The sequence below is a fragment of the Drosophila tropicalis genome, unplaced genomic scaffold (assembly GCF_018151085.1).
Source record: "Drosophila tropicalis isolate 14030-0801.00 unplaced genomic scaffold, ASM1815108v1 contig_859, whole genome shotgun sequence".
In the NCBI taxonomy this organism is placed as follows: domain Eukaryota; kingdom Metazoa; phylum Arthropoda; class Insecta; order Diptera; family Drosophilidae; genus Drosophila; species Drosophila tropicalis.
The window spans coordinates 1,834,748-1,852,738 of NW_027173353.1; the positions used below are offsets into that span (position 1 = coordinate 1,834,748).

General features: G+C 38.2%; 1 protein-coding gene across 1 annotated transcript; it reads left to right on the forward strand.

Annotated features, from left to right (window-relative positions):
* The first annotated feature begins 10,050 nt into the window (after positions 1-10,050).
* Positions 10,051-12,225, forward strand: laf (labial associated factor). The gene is made up of 2 exons (XM_068297411.1): positions 10,051-10,087; positions 10,153-12,225. Exon 2 carries the CDS (start codon positions 10,162-10,164, stop codon positions 12,166-12,168), a length of 2,007 nt encoding a protein of 668 aa, XP_068153512.1. The 5' UTR covers positions 10,051-10,087; positions 10,153-10,161; the 3' UTR covers positions 12,169-12,225.
* Positions 12,226-17,991: the final 5,766 nt, after the last annotated feature.

Consider the following 17,991-nt stretch of genomic DNA (forward strand, 5'->3'; position numbering starts at 1 on the left):
ATTTAAGGCAAAAATAAGAAGATGGGGGAATGTGAATGAATACAAAAGACAGCCTGACAATTCTAATGGAAAATATTTTTAAGATTTTCATTCATTTCGTTGTTTTTTTCTGCTTGGAAAAAAACAAATGGATGAAAATGAAGCATTTTTTTGACAAGCATGTGACCCAATTATGTGCAATCATAAAGGACAACTTATAAGAATGATAATACAAACAACAATTTTGCATCTTGGGGATATACATCTACATCTCACTCACTCCCGCCATCTCTGTCTCACTCCCAGGCTTTGGCTTGAGCATACAAAAGGCAAATGTCACTTACATAAACAACACGAGCCAAGTCTACGGCAACAATTTCAATTTCAATGCGCCTGACAGCGCCAGTCCATCAGCAGCGAAGACTTGGCTCCTGTTCTGGCCCCCTCTCCACCCCCATTTCTCTGTTACTCATAGCCGACATGATACCGTTTCCTTGGCTATATGAAAGATACAAATCAGCGACGACTACAACTACAACGACGACGACGAGGAGGAACAGGGAGATGATGATGTTGGCGATGACGATGACGACTATGACTATGAGATGATAATGATGATGACGACGACGACAATCAGCGGCATACAAACAAGTTAATGTTGAAGACCAAAAAATTTGCTAGGCATTGTCCCGAAAGCAGCAGCAGCAGCTCTAACATCTTTTGTCCTAACAAGTGGCCACAATTGAATAAATTGAATGAATGCACACAAAGCGACCAAAAGTGGGTGACAACCAACCGAACGAATGAATGAACGAGCGAACAAATCCAAACGAGCTGGAGATGGAGCATCAGTGGTCAGGTGAATGTGCTCATTATATTCATCCTCGAAACTCAGACAGCCAGGACATTTGGACGTCACCAATTGCATTTGTGTGCGTTTGTGTTTGCAATTTGTGCTCTTTTGTTCGTCCTTCGAAACACGAGGATATGCAAATAATTGCTTTATGCTCTTGTTCTGACCGCCATTATATGACTTAATGAGCTTTTCCAAGAGCCTTGTCCTTGTCCAAATTGTCTATGTATGTATGTGTGTATGTTTGTTCGGTGGTTAGAACATAATTGAACATAAATTGAGCTTGAAATTGATGTCCATTGGTTTGGCCTATGACCACAGCTTTAAATTAGAATTACTAGCAAAACTTAAGCAAATATTAGTACAATTTTATGCAACTTTAGGGAACTTAAGATAACGGGAGCAATTGGCACATAAAATAACTTATTATTAGGAAGTTCTAAAACTAAACTCAATAATTTAATGTTTGATTCCTCAAATAGAGAAAAAATTCAAAGCCTTTGAGATTTCAAGGAACACCAGGATATATCGATAGACGGTGCAACCTTTTTGTTGTAAATCAATTGTTTTTGTGGTTGTTGTTGTTGGGTAATTTGAGACAAAGTCAATTGCATCCCGCATCTTGTCAACCAGACCTCAACCTGACCTTTTCTCTGAAGTGGGCCGTATGGAGGGTTTATCAAAGACCATGTGCTAATGACAACATAATTATGAGGTTCATGCTACGGTCAGGGAAAAGTGAATTGAAGCAACGCCCACATAGTTATGACAGTGACAGGGACAGAACTTATCTATACATACATATATATCCTTGCTATATAAAAGTATTCAAAAAAGAGGGTTGCTAATCAGGAGTGGAGAATGTCGTTTGCCAATTTTCGATGGTTTTTGGCTACCCTTGGCATAAACTTTACGCATAATAAATTTTTCATTCGTTGTCATTAAATCATTGCAGCAGGACTTTTACAGAAGAAAGCCGAAAAGGAATTTGCACCAAAAAAATAGAGTGTGGGGGAATGAGAATAGAGGGTAGAGGGAAAAGAGGAGTCATAATGACAAGCAACATGCTGCAAATGTCAGAGCAGACAACGGAAACGGAAACGTATTGGCGCAGGAAAGTTGCGCCAAAGGATGTTGAAGAGAATTCGTAGCTAAGCTTTTCTTTTCTTCTCAGTTTTTGTCCATCTCACACTCTCTCTCTCAACCCTCTGTCTCTCTCCAGATATAGTTTTGGCTAAGGAAACGGATGCGGGTGCGGCGGACAATTTAAAGATGAATGCCAAAAAGAAAACTGCGACAAAAGTGTTGGGCATCGTAAATTATGCACATCAAATATGTAAAATTTTCGTGTGTAGGTAAAAGAATTTATAAATAAATTTGATTAAAAATGATAAATGCCAAAATGTTGGAAAACTGTCGCCGTAAACGGTCGCAAATGGAAAAATCAAAGGCAAATCACTTGCAGCAAATCATAAAAATGTTTCATTACGCCCAATTTTCAAATGCAGGAACCTCCCCCACCTAAGCCACGTGTCCTGTATTCCTTCTGCCACACGCCACACTTCATAAATTTTGCTACCGTTATGATTGCCCTATGGATGTTGACTTCCAAACAACAACGAGGCGGATGTCCGCCCGCAACCCACCAAAAACGGAAGCTAAGCCTTGGCAAACATAAAGAGAAAGAGGAAAGAAAACCCAGAAAAGCAAATACAAACATTATGGTAAAGAGGAACGCTACTGGAGGGTGATATTCCTTTCAATGTACAGAAGACATGGGTCCCATAGACACATTGTAGCCAAAAACGATTCAGAGAATGAAATGGACTGGTGTATGGTGAATCCTGCGCATGCCGCAATCAAATCATCTGCCAAGTTTTATGATTTATTTAACTTTTTTAATTGACTTTTTCCGACACAGCCAAAGAAAAACCTGAGCGAGTGCCGCATTCACCCCTGCGTGTGAAAGGATAATGGTAGGTCTTCAAAGAAAGAAAACTTCACTTGCAGTCAGGAAGTGCGTCATTTTGATGATGGGTGTGCGGTGTGTGTTGGGTGTGTGTGTTGGGTGTTTGGTGTACGTGTGGCCATGGTGGGTGTGTTGCTTATGATGTTTTGGCGGGTGTTTGTTGCAAATCCGGTTTTAGTCTATTTATTTGAATGCCTATTTTTATGCTCATCCGGACGCTGACGCGTTTCACTTTCATTTTTTGAAAACAGCAAAAATGTATGTCTATGTGTATGTACTTATGAATATACTTTTGATTTATGTTACGGTAATTGCTGATATAATGTTAGCTTGGGGATTTAAGTTGGGTGTTGTTTCTGGAAAAAAACCCAAACGCATTGACTGTGAATTTACTATAAGCGGTTGGTTAAGTAACTTCTCCGCTGGGACTACCACTTAGAGACATAAAGAGAGACGAAGAGAGAGGGGGAAAGTATATGGGAGTATTTTGTTTTAAGGAGTTTCTTACCTTATTGGATCTAGTTGGAATGAAACAGCTTTGATAGTAGAGTCGTCATCTTTCGGATTCAAAATATGAGTCAGAGCCATCAGCTTACCATTTATAATGACTTATATCCACATACACCGTGAAGCAGGACTAATTTGACAGGTAACTAGCGCCAGACTCACAAAAAAAAAATAAAGGAACGAAGGGAAAAATATAATAAAGGACCCATCACAAAGATCCACAGACTCACTTGTCAGTCTGTTGGGTCAAAACTTTCAATTTCTCAAGCACAATTCAAGACTGTTTGCAAAATATAATTTATGGGCCCAACAAAACCATTTGATGTATACATTTTGAACTTTGTTGAGACACAAAAATGATATTGATGGACATTTAACAAAACGACACCAGCCAAAAATTCTTCCCAGCACCATCCACACAGGTCCACATCCTTCATTCAGGTGAGTCTGGATGCCCATGATGATTTCAGAGAGAGAGAGAGAGAGAGAGAGAGAAAGAAACGCAATCTCAAATATACGACATTTTTCATATTTTATTTATTATTTAGAAAGGGTAAGCAGCATAAATCAAAAAACCGAAATGAGTACGACATAACAACACTAAAAACTTGACTCCAAGTCCACTCAACATCCACATCCATGTTGTCCAATGCAACAGCAGCCACAGCCACCAGCATAAAAAACCCCAAAAAAAACACCAAAAACCCAAAAAAAGAAAAAAAAACAGATTGAAACGAAAACAAACCTCAAAAAGTTCCCACATGTTCACAATTTTGTACATATTACGTTTTATGGCAACTGGGCAAAGGAGTAAAAAAAAGTATATAAAAATGGAAAATATTGAAACCAGCAAAAAAAAAAAAAAAAAAAAAACCAAAGACCAACAGATTTGCAACTAAAGCATAAAAATATCATTCATTGAACATAATACGTAGGGAATCGAAGTTGTTTTAAGGCGTTTTCTGCACTCGAAGAAAGTTTACAAAGTAACCAAGATTATGTTAATTCCAAGGACATTTTTGGAAAGTTGAAAAGCAAACATATGAGAATAAAGTGGAGGTTCGTTAATCAAGGCAAAAGGACAAAAACTTTATTATTAAACACTTTGCCTGAGTCCACTTTCAATAAACTTTCAAAGTGGCTAATGCTTTCCGAATTTAATAACTTTTTTATCTTTAAAAGACTTTATCTCATGTTTTATATTCAAACGTTCATTTAAGATTTACTTAAATATATTTGTAGTGTCCTTATTTTCTTAAGTGTATCTCAGTTTAAGGATCCGACGCTGCTTTACTCAGTTCTTTGCCAATTTACTTTGAATTTCTAAATTACTGAAAATATTAACAAACAAAAAAGTTTATTTAGGAATCAATACCTTCTACAGAGAAATCTAATACACAAATATTCATAAATTTTAAAACTTTTTGTTTGATTAAGACCATATTTTTCTCTCAGTGTTCTTCACTAAATGACATAGAAGGGTACAAACAGGCGAAACAGTCAAATGTTGTGTTTGGTATTTTTTGCGTCACGCGGTTGTTCCACCTTGTTGTTAATGTTGTTGTTGTTGTTGTTGGCGGTGGTGGTGGTGCTGGTGGTTATATTGGTGGTGTTTCACCAAGGATTGCGCCTGAGCACACGCCTGAATTGAATGCGATGTGGTTAGTGATCGAGAGATATCAGTGAAATGATCGCAATCTCAACACACAAAATTTGTGTTTGGCGCAGACATTTTTACGGTCCTCTGCCTTTGCCCTGGTCTCTTTGCTCCAGCTCCAGCTCCAGCTCCTGGCTGCTCCTGCTGCCCGACGTTTCAGACGGTTAAGAGGGGGGGATAACAAAAAATATATAAAAGATGATGAAGATGAAGCAGCAGCAAATCTGCAAGCAATGCGACCCCCCTCTCAACTCGCCGCCCCCTTCGCTCCACTGTCTGGGCCAACGTCGTGTTGTCATAATGAATGGTGCAGCTTAAGTCATTTCATTTGGAAGCCGGAGAACTGGACTTGAGGATGGTTTGTCTCTCTCTTATATCTGTTTGGCGTTTTTCTTGTATTTTTTTTATAGTGCTGCTGGCGCCATGAAATATTAAATTACGCGCTGCTGTTTGTTTGTTTTACCTCCAACTTGTGGTCAGTTTCAGTTTTACCCTCTCTCCGCATCATTCATTAGAGAGTGAGACACATTCCACATACGACATGTAGGTTCTGCGAAAATTAATAACTACACAATGTTTTTGGGTTATTAAAAAGGGAATTCTTTCATTCATCCAATTTTGAAAATTTTAGAAAAATTAATAAGTTAATTATACACAAACGACCTGTGATATGGATTTCCATATTCCTTTTTTGGGCGCCAAGGCACTCTATGTGGCCGCTTTTATGACCCTTAGCTAATTTTCAATGGGAAGGAGCAGGGTTTTATATGCCTTTTGGGAGTATGCCCATTAAACAAGATTAAAGTTGATGACATTGTGTGTGTGTGGAAAAGGGACCACTTGAGATTTATACTTTGAGCTCTAGTTAACATTTATGACTGCAATTGGTAAGTACATAAATATGTACATATATGAAAATTATTATGCATAAACTTTTCCCTTATAAATATCAATAAAAAATCATCACACGAACATAATAATTCGTAGAAATGCCAAAAGTCTCAGAAAAAAAGAGATGAAAAATATGACTCTTTAGCCTTTTTTTTTGTTGTATTTTGTTGTTTGCCATTATGAAATTTATAGTTGTGGTCTCTCGGCCTAGACCGCAGCTTTAGCAGCAGCAGCAGGAGCAGCAAAGCCTCTCCTCTGAGACCGAGTCGTGTGAGAATGTTGGCCACATGTGCCTTCAGCCAGTGTCCTCCTGATCTGGCCCGGCTTTCTGGCCCTGAGTTCAACTGCCAAAAACAAAACAACAAATAAAATAACAAACTCAACTACTACTACTACTGGCCAACTCTAATGCCGCCTGGCTAAAGTTTTTGGTTTTGGTTTCTGTTTCTTTTTTATGCGAGCAACTTCCCTGGAAGTGGTTTAGGCCAAAAGCGATGAAAATATTTCTATATTCAAGTACAGCGAGTTGTAGAGAGGGCACAACTTATCGCCAAACAAGATCAAAATGCACGATATCAATAAGGCTTTTGGTGTTGCGCAAGCTGAACACAGCCAAACAGAACAATCATCATAAGAAGACCAACCAAACTTGGTATTGGCTTAAACAAGAAGAAACATCAACTGTTGGATACTACTTAATCAAGGATATATACATAAATATTTCCATTACGACATTCACCTGCAATTTGTATATAATCTCTCTCATTCTTATATGAAACTAATGATATTTCAGTTTGGATTTAATCAATTAATACCAAAAGACTGAAAAAATTAAACAGTACTTCAATATTCGTTTCCAAAACACTTTCGAATGAAAATCAGGAAGTTAGCTGATTAGAATTCGATAATGCTTAGTCATATTTTCCACATTATTAATAATGAATTCCCCTATTAACTGTCAATCGCAAGATTGTCCATGATGAAAGTATCTTCTGATTGTTCTGTTGATGGCTTTAAATTCTATGATTCCCCCATTTATTAAAGATACAGAAAATATTCATGAATTTGAAGTTTCTAGTTCCTAAATATTAATTAATTGTTAGAGAGATCGGAAATGGGCAAAATGACTTGAAAGATCTCTAAAGAAGTTCAAGCAGAGAGATTTTGCCTTAGGTTTAACTAATATTATCGTCACACTTTCTCCACTTTCTTGAGTCCACCTTAAGGTAACCCTTTATCGTCTCCACCTCAACTAGTTAGCCCCACTTAATGGTAATGGGCCTTGCCACAGCTGTGCTTCAAGCTTGCCCCATTTAAAAGCCGCACTCCTCCACACATGTTGTCATTTGTGGATGGCTCCGTGGGTTTTCGACTAATCGGCAAACAATTTGCCCAGAACAACAACATTAACTGTCTGTCAGTGCCAAGATTTGTCCCGCTTGTCAATATGATTAACCAGCTTTAATTTTGCTATTTCTTCTCCCCCTCTTTATTATTTTCGGTTGGCGCGCGTTGCCAATATTAAAATTCCCAGAATTGAAGAAAACGAAAGAAACAGTCGAAATGGGGGGAAGAGAAAAAAATGCAATGAGCTGCTACACAAAAATTTTGAATGCGAAACGATAAGGTAAGGAACGAGAACGCGGCGATGGCATAGGACGATTGGATTGGATTGGTTTTCTGTGTTGCTTGTGGTTGGGCTTAGGTTGGCATTTGCATATTCGCGCGCGACTTGCACGTTTTACAACTGGCTAAAATGTTATCGATGTGCCGAGAAGCTATAGAGTCTCGAAGTCATGTTGACGACCTTTGTGTGTGTCTGTTGTGGATTGTTTTGTGTTTTTTTTTTTTCGTTTTCTTCTTCATAGTTTTGTTGTCAAACAATTGTCACAACGTGTTGGCATTCACACGAACTTTATGTTAGCTGCAACACCTTAAGTACCCATTCCATACAGCCGGCCAAAGGGTTAAAGTTTGAGCGATTTTTAAATGCTGATTGGCTGCGCCCTACCGCATCGTTTCCCATACTCATGTGGATGTAGTAATAATAACAACAACAATTGAAAGTCCTTTTGTGCAAAAAGTAAACACTCTTCAGATTGAAGGGTCCTTCAATAACCAAGTTAATAATAATAATGATAATAATGAGCGCATCGTCTCCTCTGATCCCCAGCACAGCGGTTACCATTGTTGTATTGTGTGTGTGTGTGTGGTTACCATTGTTGTATTGTGTGTGTGTGTGTGGAAGGGGAGACCCCCTTTTTTTCCAATACGTTTACGCATTTATTGTATTCGTATTTATGGCACAGTTTTGTGTCTGGTTCGCTTTGACAAGCGGAATATCTTTTTTCTCGCGATCGGCGATCGGGCAATCGTTCTTATTGAATAGATCACTCAAGCGTAATGAATTATTGATGGACAGCAGCAAAGTATCATAAAGAAGGGGGCAAAGAGCACTGTAATCAGAGCTCTTTCGTTTGCCAGTTTGACTTAATGTGGCAGAATGTACTGGCAGTCAGCCTTCTCTCCTCCACATCAAAGTTTTCGTTTTTATTTGGATTTTGTCAATGTCTGTGATATATTGTTTCGGTAGCATTTTGTTAAACGTGATCAATTTTTAATTACCCATCATCATCATCATCCATCGATACGTCGATCGATCCATCGAATCGATCGATTCGCCGTTGCGTATCAATCGAACCGCACTTCTAAAATGTAACCTGCAGACGTTTGTCGCATGTCATTCAACGATTTATGCCCCTGAGCGACTTTAATAAATGTGTCTTGCCGCTTTTGGCCTTTTTGTACTCCGGAGGCCCCCCTGGTTACTGCCGATTGTGGCTACTTTTGTCACTGGGCCGTGGCTCGGTCACTACCAACTTCGACTCGGTCTCTCGTCGCTGACTTGGTTAATATGGCGCCGGCTTTTTCTCTCTCCCCCTCTGTGTGTGTGTATGTGTGTGTGTGTGCGTAAAATGTTTAATTAGTTTTGTCTAATTAACACTTGACAACATGGTCACAACATGGGCAGCAAGAAAGAAGCGTGCCACCAAAGGCGTGAAGATCAAAAGGTTGCGAATCGTCGAGAGGAATGTTCAAAATATGTGGCTAAAAAGACGGAACATTATGAAATCTGATAATAAGAAGAATATAACTATGCAGTGGAAATTGTGACTTTTAAGATATATATAAAGAATCGTAGTAGAGTGTAAATTGGAGTTCCTTGATAATATTAAAATAAGCAGCGAGGGTAACCTGAAAAAGAGCTAATTAAAGATTGATTCGTATACTTATTAACTAATATTCAAAATGTAAGCTTTGGCCCTTGATCACTTCCTTTGATGCGCAACCTTATTTGGTAGCCACCCATGTTGAGTTTCACCAACAAAATGCTTGCCTGACTTTGGTTTTGGCCCTGCCAAGAACAACATAATTTCCAGCAGCATCAGACAACTTAGACTCACGCCCATTTTGCCACCAGAGTTAGTTATGTAGGTCTGAGCACAGCCTAAGGGCTCTCTACTCTACTCCACTCTTAACTCTTTTGAGCCCTGAGAAGTTTTAAAGTCAACGCCCACAGCACACGCCAAAAAGAACCGAAAGGGCCACGCGAAAAGAGGAGTAACAGCAGCCACGGCAACGGCAATAAGAGCAGCCAAGCTGGCTGCCAAAACTTGGCCACTTGAGTTCTTGCCACTGCTCCTACTTTTGCTTCTCCGTCTCCATTTGCTCCTCCGCCTTCTTCTCGTTCTTCGACTTCTTTTGGTTTTGGGGCCTTTATTTATTTTGGTACGCGCCCAGGCAACAAATTAAAAAGTAATTCACAAGCGCAGCATAATTAGCTGCTAAATGACACTAATGGAGGTGGGGGCACAGCCCCTCAGTTCCTCCAGCTCGTTGGATTCAACGCCCCAATTGAATGGCACTTGAATGCACTTCTTCTAGGCACTCGTTGTGTGTGGGCAACTTCACTTTACAGTTCCTCTTCTTTTGGCTTTGGGCTAATTGAGTTTTGGTTTTGGTTGTGGTTTCTTTTTCTTCGTTTTTCTGGTAGTCCACATGGCTCCCTTGTGGCTGCCAAGTTTTTCGAGTCGGAAAATTGATGGGCTTGATGAAAGCAAAAGGTCATTATTGTGATGAAAAGTAAAAGAGCAATTTAGTTAGCCAAGTTATTTATGTCAAAATACATACACACACACATACACGGCACTCACAAAATCATATAAAAAAGGTGAGTCGATTGGAAAAACGAATCTCGATAATTATACATGTCATACTTAATATTTACGCCAACAGATCAACATAATGAGCTCTTACACAACAAAATCCTCCAAAAAGGAGTCTCACCTACAAAAACTTGCACGACTTGAGGGTCTACAGGTGTCATCAAAATCTGAAAATTCCATAGAATCCACGGAGTCGGATAACCAAGCGGACTGTGAAGACTATGAAGAAGAAGTCCAAGATGATCCCTCAATTGATTCAAAACTAATGCAATTATGTTGGCAACGGGCTGATGATTTGGTTAGCAAGTTTCTATCTTCCCGTAACGAGGAGAGTTCGAAAAGTAGCAAAAGGAAATTGGCACCAAGAGTTTCCAGCGGCTCATCCAAGAACTCACAATCTACAGATGCCTCGAAGACCTACAGTGAAATCTATAGCGAAATCTACGAAGAATCGAAAGCACGTCAAGAGAAGGCTGAAAGTGTGTGTAAGTTTTACAACTTGCATAAAGAAGATCGAACTGAACGGTGGGTCAAGCAAATGGGTCAACCAGATCGAAATTATGACGAGTTATTTGAAGTGGCCTCATCAGGCACAACTTCTTATAGTTCAAGTCTTTTGACAGTCAACAAATCCGAATTGGGTTGCGTAGAAGAAGATATTGAGGAAGATGTTATTAAAACGAAATCGGAATTAACAGAAGAAGAAGAACAGGAAATGATATCGAATTATAAACCTTCAGTACCCAATTCAGAAAGGGATATAGCATCAGAGCCTATAATCAAAGAGGAAATGGAGACTGCAGCCAAAGATTCTGATTTACAATCGGATATCGAACTTGAATCTTTAGTAGAAGAGGAAATGGAAGTTATATCTAAAAATCAAGAGACTGCATCCAAAAATTCTGATTTACAATCGGATATCGAACTTGAATCTTTAGTAGAAGAGAAAATGGATTCGGATTTTGAAGAAGAGATCGATGAGAATGCCTTGACAGAAAATGAAATGGATATTATTTGGAAATATAAACAGGAAGCATCCGATTCTGGCTCGGATTTCGAAGATGAGCTTGATAGGGGAGCTTTAATAGAAGAAGAAGTGGAAATAATAGCTCAATATAAAAGTATGAGGTCGCCAAAAGGAAGTAAAAAGTCCCATTTCAAAATGGATTTTGGAAGACTTGAAGAAGCCGTAATAGAAGAAGAATTGGAAATTATGTCTCAATACAAAACTAATCCCATTTCCAGTAGAAGTTCTCATTATCAAATGAATGAAAGTTTAAAGTTCAGTTCAAGTGTTTCATCTAATATTAGTTCAAATTATGCCAGGTCCAACTATCATTCGGATTCTATTTCTTATTGGAAAACAACTAAGACATATCAAGATCGTGCTAATAGTCCTATCTGTATTCATAGAGAAACTAAAAATAAATGTGATCAGACTGATTCTCTTAGAAAATCAACTGAAAATGTTGGCATACAATATCCCAGCGATAATGAATTATATAATCAAACAATAATTACAAACAATCCATTGGGTTTAAGAATTCATAATGCCGATGAAGCTCTGATAGGTGTAACTCCTGATTATTTCGATGAGTCCATGATAATCCTGGATGATGATGCCGATTTCCTGAACCTAAGTCTAACTGATGATGAGAGTCAAATACATTGCAAATTAATGGCAGCAGCTTTGACCAATAAGAAGAGTTCCACTAGCATAACGGGCAAATCAATAGATTTGAATGAATCGATTTCGTCATCCTCTATTATGGCCAGCTATACACCAAGCGTATATTTTCATCGTCGATCCGACTCTGATTTGGCTAAAGAAGAAGAAAAGGGCAACTCTTCACCTGAAAAGGATTATGTGGCCTACTTGGCCGAAGTATCTTTAAGGGCATGTTCGAAAGGAAGCTACAGCGAGGAGGTCAGAGTAAGGCCACGACTAAAACGTGAGGCAACTAAAAAGGCCGAAGAGTTATACACCTCGGAGATGCAATTACCCGTCGATCGTCATAGTTTGGCCAAGGACTTTAATCTGAAGCTAGAACGTCAGTTGAAAATTCTCAATGAGAGTTTTCAATGAGAATATATAAATACTATATAATATATAAATATATATTTTCTATGTGACATTTCTCGCAAATAATCATAATTTGTTTATTGCACATGATTTTCAAACAATGGCCCAAAAGCCACCAAATGGGAAGAGAAGGAACTAAACCAAAAATGAATAGGGTGAAGGCAAAGTCAATTGCATAAAGCGTTGTTTAAATTTATGGTCTACAGTTGGATGATTTAAATGCAGGTCGGCTGCAACCTCTTGAGGCTTTCAGCAGACTCTTGGCCCACAATCAGCCGCAGCAGCAGCAACGGCAGCAGCCGCCTTACAGTCTGGTCTGGTTGCGTCTATTCGTACAGTATAAATCACATTTTACCATATTCCAAGTGTCTTGCTGAAGTCAGTCGGTCTCTGCCCCGTATTCTCGTCTCTCTTGTTGGCAATTCAAGTGGTTCTTTTGGTTTGGTTGTGGGCTGTGGGTTCTAGCATAATTAGCCTATTGGCTACTGTAGGTCTATCTCACTCTCTCGGCACTGCACATTCATTTTCTTAACACATACTAAAATATGCAGCGTGGTTTGCCCTTTCCCCTCCTACTATTTTGTTTACATAATCGATCAGCCTCAGAGAGATCAGCCTTAGCTTTGCCTTCTCGTCCACATTTATGCTTTGGTCCAATTGTGCAGTCTCGGGATGCATTTAATTGCTAACTAAACAACAATTTTCTACAACAATTTCTTCTACAGTTTCCCCAATTGAGTGAGAGCTGTACGCAAATATTATTTTAAGGCACATCAACATATTTCACCTTTCTAACGAGCGAGCGAGAGAGCTAAACTTATCTACCAGAGAGAAACAGAAATACAAGAACTAACTAGATTTTTTCTTTTCCTTTTCGTGTTGCCTTTTTTTTTATAATGAAGTGCGTCTGGATATGTTTATAATTTACGATATATGTATATGATGCCAGAGAATGTGAAATTCTCCATACATCTCGCTTTTTTTCAACATTATCGCTGGTAGATTCTATGTACATATATGGATTGGGCAATATGTTGTTTGACCTTAATACAAATGGGGGATAAATTATATTTGTACAATTTATAGCCTAATAATGTTTCTAGTCAACAATTTAAAGACAACACATAGTTAATTTGATCTGTGGGGTTTGTCTCTAGGCTATCCGATTCAACGTTCTCAGTTATGTTTCATTTTGTGATCTTGCTTTACATATTCGAGTATGGGGAGGGCAGCATTCCTTGATCCTCATTCATCCATCGATCAATTAGGCAAAAAAAAAACCATTAAGTCGGTCAATCAAAGTCGGTATCTTTTAACACCTAGAATACAAAAGATGTGTGGTAAATTAAAAAGCCACGCATCTTAACTCTTCATTTATTTTAAAGAAAACAATAAACTGCTCCAACTTGCTCATCGCCAGACTTATTGGCACCTCACTCACTCACATACACAAAACACACTCACACGTCGATACTTAATGATCAGTTTTACACTTGGCTAATAGTTTTTTAATCAAAAATTTAACGCCACACACAAATTACAATAGACCCACACACACACCTTCCCATCATATGGTATGTTCCCTGATTGGGGATATTCGGGGGGAAGGCCACACGCAAAACCTTAATTACTTTTCCAAGTGCAATCCGAAAGAGAGAAAGAAAAAATATGATAAATCGTCACAGTGGAAAGTGCGTCTGCTGATTCCAAACTGTCTGGGGCATCATCTGGCTATAACTCTATATTGAGTTTCGATCATTAACATGAGCAAGGAAAGCCTGAACTACTACAATTCCCAAGAAATTCCCTAGGACAACAACGGCAAGCAAAAAGGATTCTTTTGTAATTTTTCAATATTCAACAGCAGCACAAAATAAAATGGACAAACTAAATTAGCTCGATGAAGAGCATTTTGGAATGGGGATGGGAATGGGAATCGGTAGACCAGATCGAGATGCAAATTTCACAGGAATCAAAAAGAGCAACAACAATCCCAAATACAAATAATAATAAAAAATAAAGTTTTATCCCAAGCTTAAAAAGTCGTTGCGACCATTGTGACTTATGGACTGAGCATAAGGCCGAATGGAGTCTCTGTGGAGAATGTAGGGATTTTTTTTTGACCTTATGCTTACACTTGAAGAAAATTATCACCCATAAATATCTCATAGAGAACTTTGAAAAAGTGTTTCTAAAATATTGACATATTTTGACAGGAAACAAGATTTGTCTATGTCGAGATAATCCAATAACAATAATATATTCAGCTTGGACGTTTCTAAGCTTACTTTTTAAGCCAAATTTATTTCAGTGTATCGTATTCCTCTGCTCTGGTGTGTCTTGTTTCGTTTGGCCCATGTGCAGACAGTTGTGAAATTATATTTGCGCATCGTCATGGCCATTGTGTTATGGTGTAGGGGGGCCAAAAGGAGTGGGATGTGTGAGAGACATAGAGAAGGGATGAGCCTTAAAGAAGAGGACTGCATCTTCTGCATCTTCTCTCGATTTGTCAGGTCAGACGAATAGCTTAACTGGCCAAAAGGAGTCTGAGTTTGTTGCTGCTTTCGAGCAGGTTGTTGTTGCTGATTGTTGTTGGAAAAGGGCCTAGTCGCATGATACCAAACAGCCCCATCGCATTGCCAACCATCATCGTCATCGTGCTATTCAAACAAATGATTTACAAAATGTTAAATGAATTATGCATTTTGCATATGCGCCTTTGCAAGTTCAGGCAATTTTTCATATTCATATTCTCGGCTTTCGAATACACATACATTCATATGAACATATATATTCCTTGTTGGTTTGGTTTGCTTGCTATGTTCCTTGGTTCGAACTGAGAGGCGATGGGCAGCAGGCAATGTTGGCCCAGACCAACAAGCCGATTTTCCCTGGTGTTGGCTTTAATAAATTGGCGTGGGGTGCGCCTCGAGCTGTTGTTGTCGCAGTCTTGTTTAGTCCCCATCGACCATGTCCAATGTCAATGTCTGTGACTTAAGCAAATATAGCTAAAGGAAAGCAATAACAAATCCAAGCAAGAGTGAAAAAGAACGCAAATATAATCAAGTCATATAAATTGAGTGCATTTTTCATAATAAATGAAGGGAATTGTCTAAATTATGCCTTGACGAGATGGAAGGAAGGAAACGAATGGGCAAAACAAGTGTGGGACTTGATGTTGATTTGCAATAGATAAGTCGTGAGAAAAATATATATGTATATTAGCTTACATATTGTTGATTCTAAGCCTATTTCTATCTTTTTCTAAGACTATAAACAACTTCTCTAACAAGTTATGCCTCTCCCAAGAGTTTATAGGGCTAAGATCAGATCGTTGTTCGATTCACAAAGAATCGTTTGTGTTCCATTTTACATCTAGTATAAGTCGAAAGAACTTATCGATCGATATGCGATTAATTTTGCCGATCTTTATCCCCTTTTCTGTTAGCTATGTCAAAATTGTAGGAAAACTAAGTCGAGGCACCTTTAAACAAATCAAGCCACGACCACACATAACAAACTCAACAACTGACAACAGCAACAAAATGGCCAAAACGCCACAAAACAACAACAACAACAACAACAAAACCAAGAAAAGAGAGAAAGAAAAAACTTGTTGACACAAAACCTCTATACACCCCTTTGTCGCTTGTCTAACTGTCTCACTGTCTGTGTGTGTGTCTTTCCTGTCCTATTGAAACTCTCACTATCTCTCTTTCTCACTCGTGGCAGCATCTATTCTCCATGCCTCATGCCCCCCCTTGCCCCACCCTAGTCCCATTGCCCATTCACTTTGTGTATGTCGGCACAATTTAAGTTTCAATGAGCGACTATTTGTTGCAATTTAAACTGAACGCGTTTATAAATTGACGACGGAAACTGCTGTCGAGAGTCAAACTGCCAACTGCAAATGGAAATGGAGAATAGTGAATGGTGAATGGTGGTGGTGGTGGTGTTAGAGGTAGGTGGGCCACAAGAGGTGGATTGTGGTGGGTTTAGTTAGTTTTAAATTGGAACATACATACATATACACATTCGTGGCCTATTCTCCGTGAACTATTTAACTATGTAGTTTTGTGGGCTTGACATTTAAATTACATAAATTAATTTTGGTGGGCTTAATTCATTTTATTATTACAATTGCGGCTTTTGTGGTCTAACTAATTTTTGTGGTTGGCAGTTTATAATTGAACTTTTTCATAATTACAAAATCTGTTGGCCTGCAAATGAAAGTTGACTTCTAGTTGTACCTTTCCCCTATGAAGAACTAAGGCTTAGTCCACATATTGTTGGAAGATATCATCTGCAGTGGAGGAACCAGTTTTATGGCAAGGAAAATGCGAAATACAATTTAATTGCATGCCACAACATTTTTCTGACTGCTTTTCCTTACCTAACTAAAATTCAATTCCAGAAGAGAGATTCAGACCCAAAAAGATGTAGCCAAAGCCGAAAGCTGCTCCCCGTCGCAAGAAGCAAATTTGTTCGTTTATTTTTTTTTGGTTTTTTTTCTTTCCACATTTCTGTTTTCGTTCGACAGGCCTGAACAGGCAATATAATTTCTTTCGATTAATCCAATCGATTTCTATTCAATAAATCAAAATATGAATTCGTTATGCTCACACATATCTCCAGCTTGACTAGATTCTCTCTCTCTATGTGTGTGTGTGTGTGTGTGCTGGTGAGTTTGAGGCACGTAACAAATTGTTGGGTTAATTAAAAAAACATAAATCGTTTGATTTTTTTCTCTCCCCCCCCACTACTCCATCCAGCCATTGACAGGTCTGTGTGTGTGAGTCTTAGTGTGTGGTGGGCTAAACGGGGGTGGGGTAGGAGAAACACCCTTTCATCAACTAACTGAAATTTTCACATTTCGCCAAAGCCCTTCCTACTGTTATGCTAATCTTAATTAACATCGCTTAGCCAAATTGAAACCTGATATGGAAAAAACTATATATTCCGCCTGCCTCCGCATCACAAACCCATCAAAACAAATTAACAACAAACAAACCAGCAAAACTTAATAAAAAAAAGGAAACTTTAAATATTCATGACGGAATTCCATCAAACAGACAACCGAATCAACCAAAATCAACTCTAAATTTTATAATTAACAGATTAAAATTGCAATTTCATTTGAATTTCAATTTGAAATGGCATTTCATTAGTGTTTTAATGGAATGGTAATTTAATTTTAAAGGCTAAGGGTGGGGGGTGTGGGAAACATTCACCGAAAAAGGAATTAAGGTCAAGGTTCAGATTTCGAGCAGGGCATTTATTTTGAAGGTTTCTATATAAATAACAAAATTTTAGCCATCTTTCCTGCCATCTTATGGCTAATCTCTCTGACTTAGTCTTGGATTACGTGACTTCTGAGCTCAATCAAGTAGGTACTAAATCGGTTTTTTTCAATATTTATACTATATCCGTTTCGTAATTTATCGGTAGCCTATATTTAATAGTCAACATTTTCTAGTAAGACACCACAATATCCTTTTTTCTTGGGATCCTTAGTTTCCATTCTCTCATTTGGCCCTCTTTTTAGCTGAAACAAATAGTTTCTAAATAGAAAATTAAATTTTTGTTTTAAAAAAATTTGCAAAAATTTTGTTTTCTTTTTTATAGTTGTCAAATTTTATTCTTTTTTTTTTTTTTTTTTTTGGGTTTTTTTTTTAGTTTTGTTGTTGCTTTGCTTTTTATAGAGTGTGTGTAGTTGTGTGTGTTGGTTGTGTATACTTAAGCTTGAGAATTCTAAGGCCGAAAATGTATGGTACGTATATGAGTTGTTTAATTTAATTTTTTCGTTTAATTTTAGCTTCATTTTAA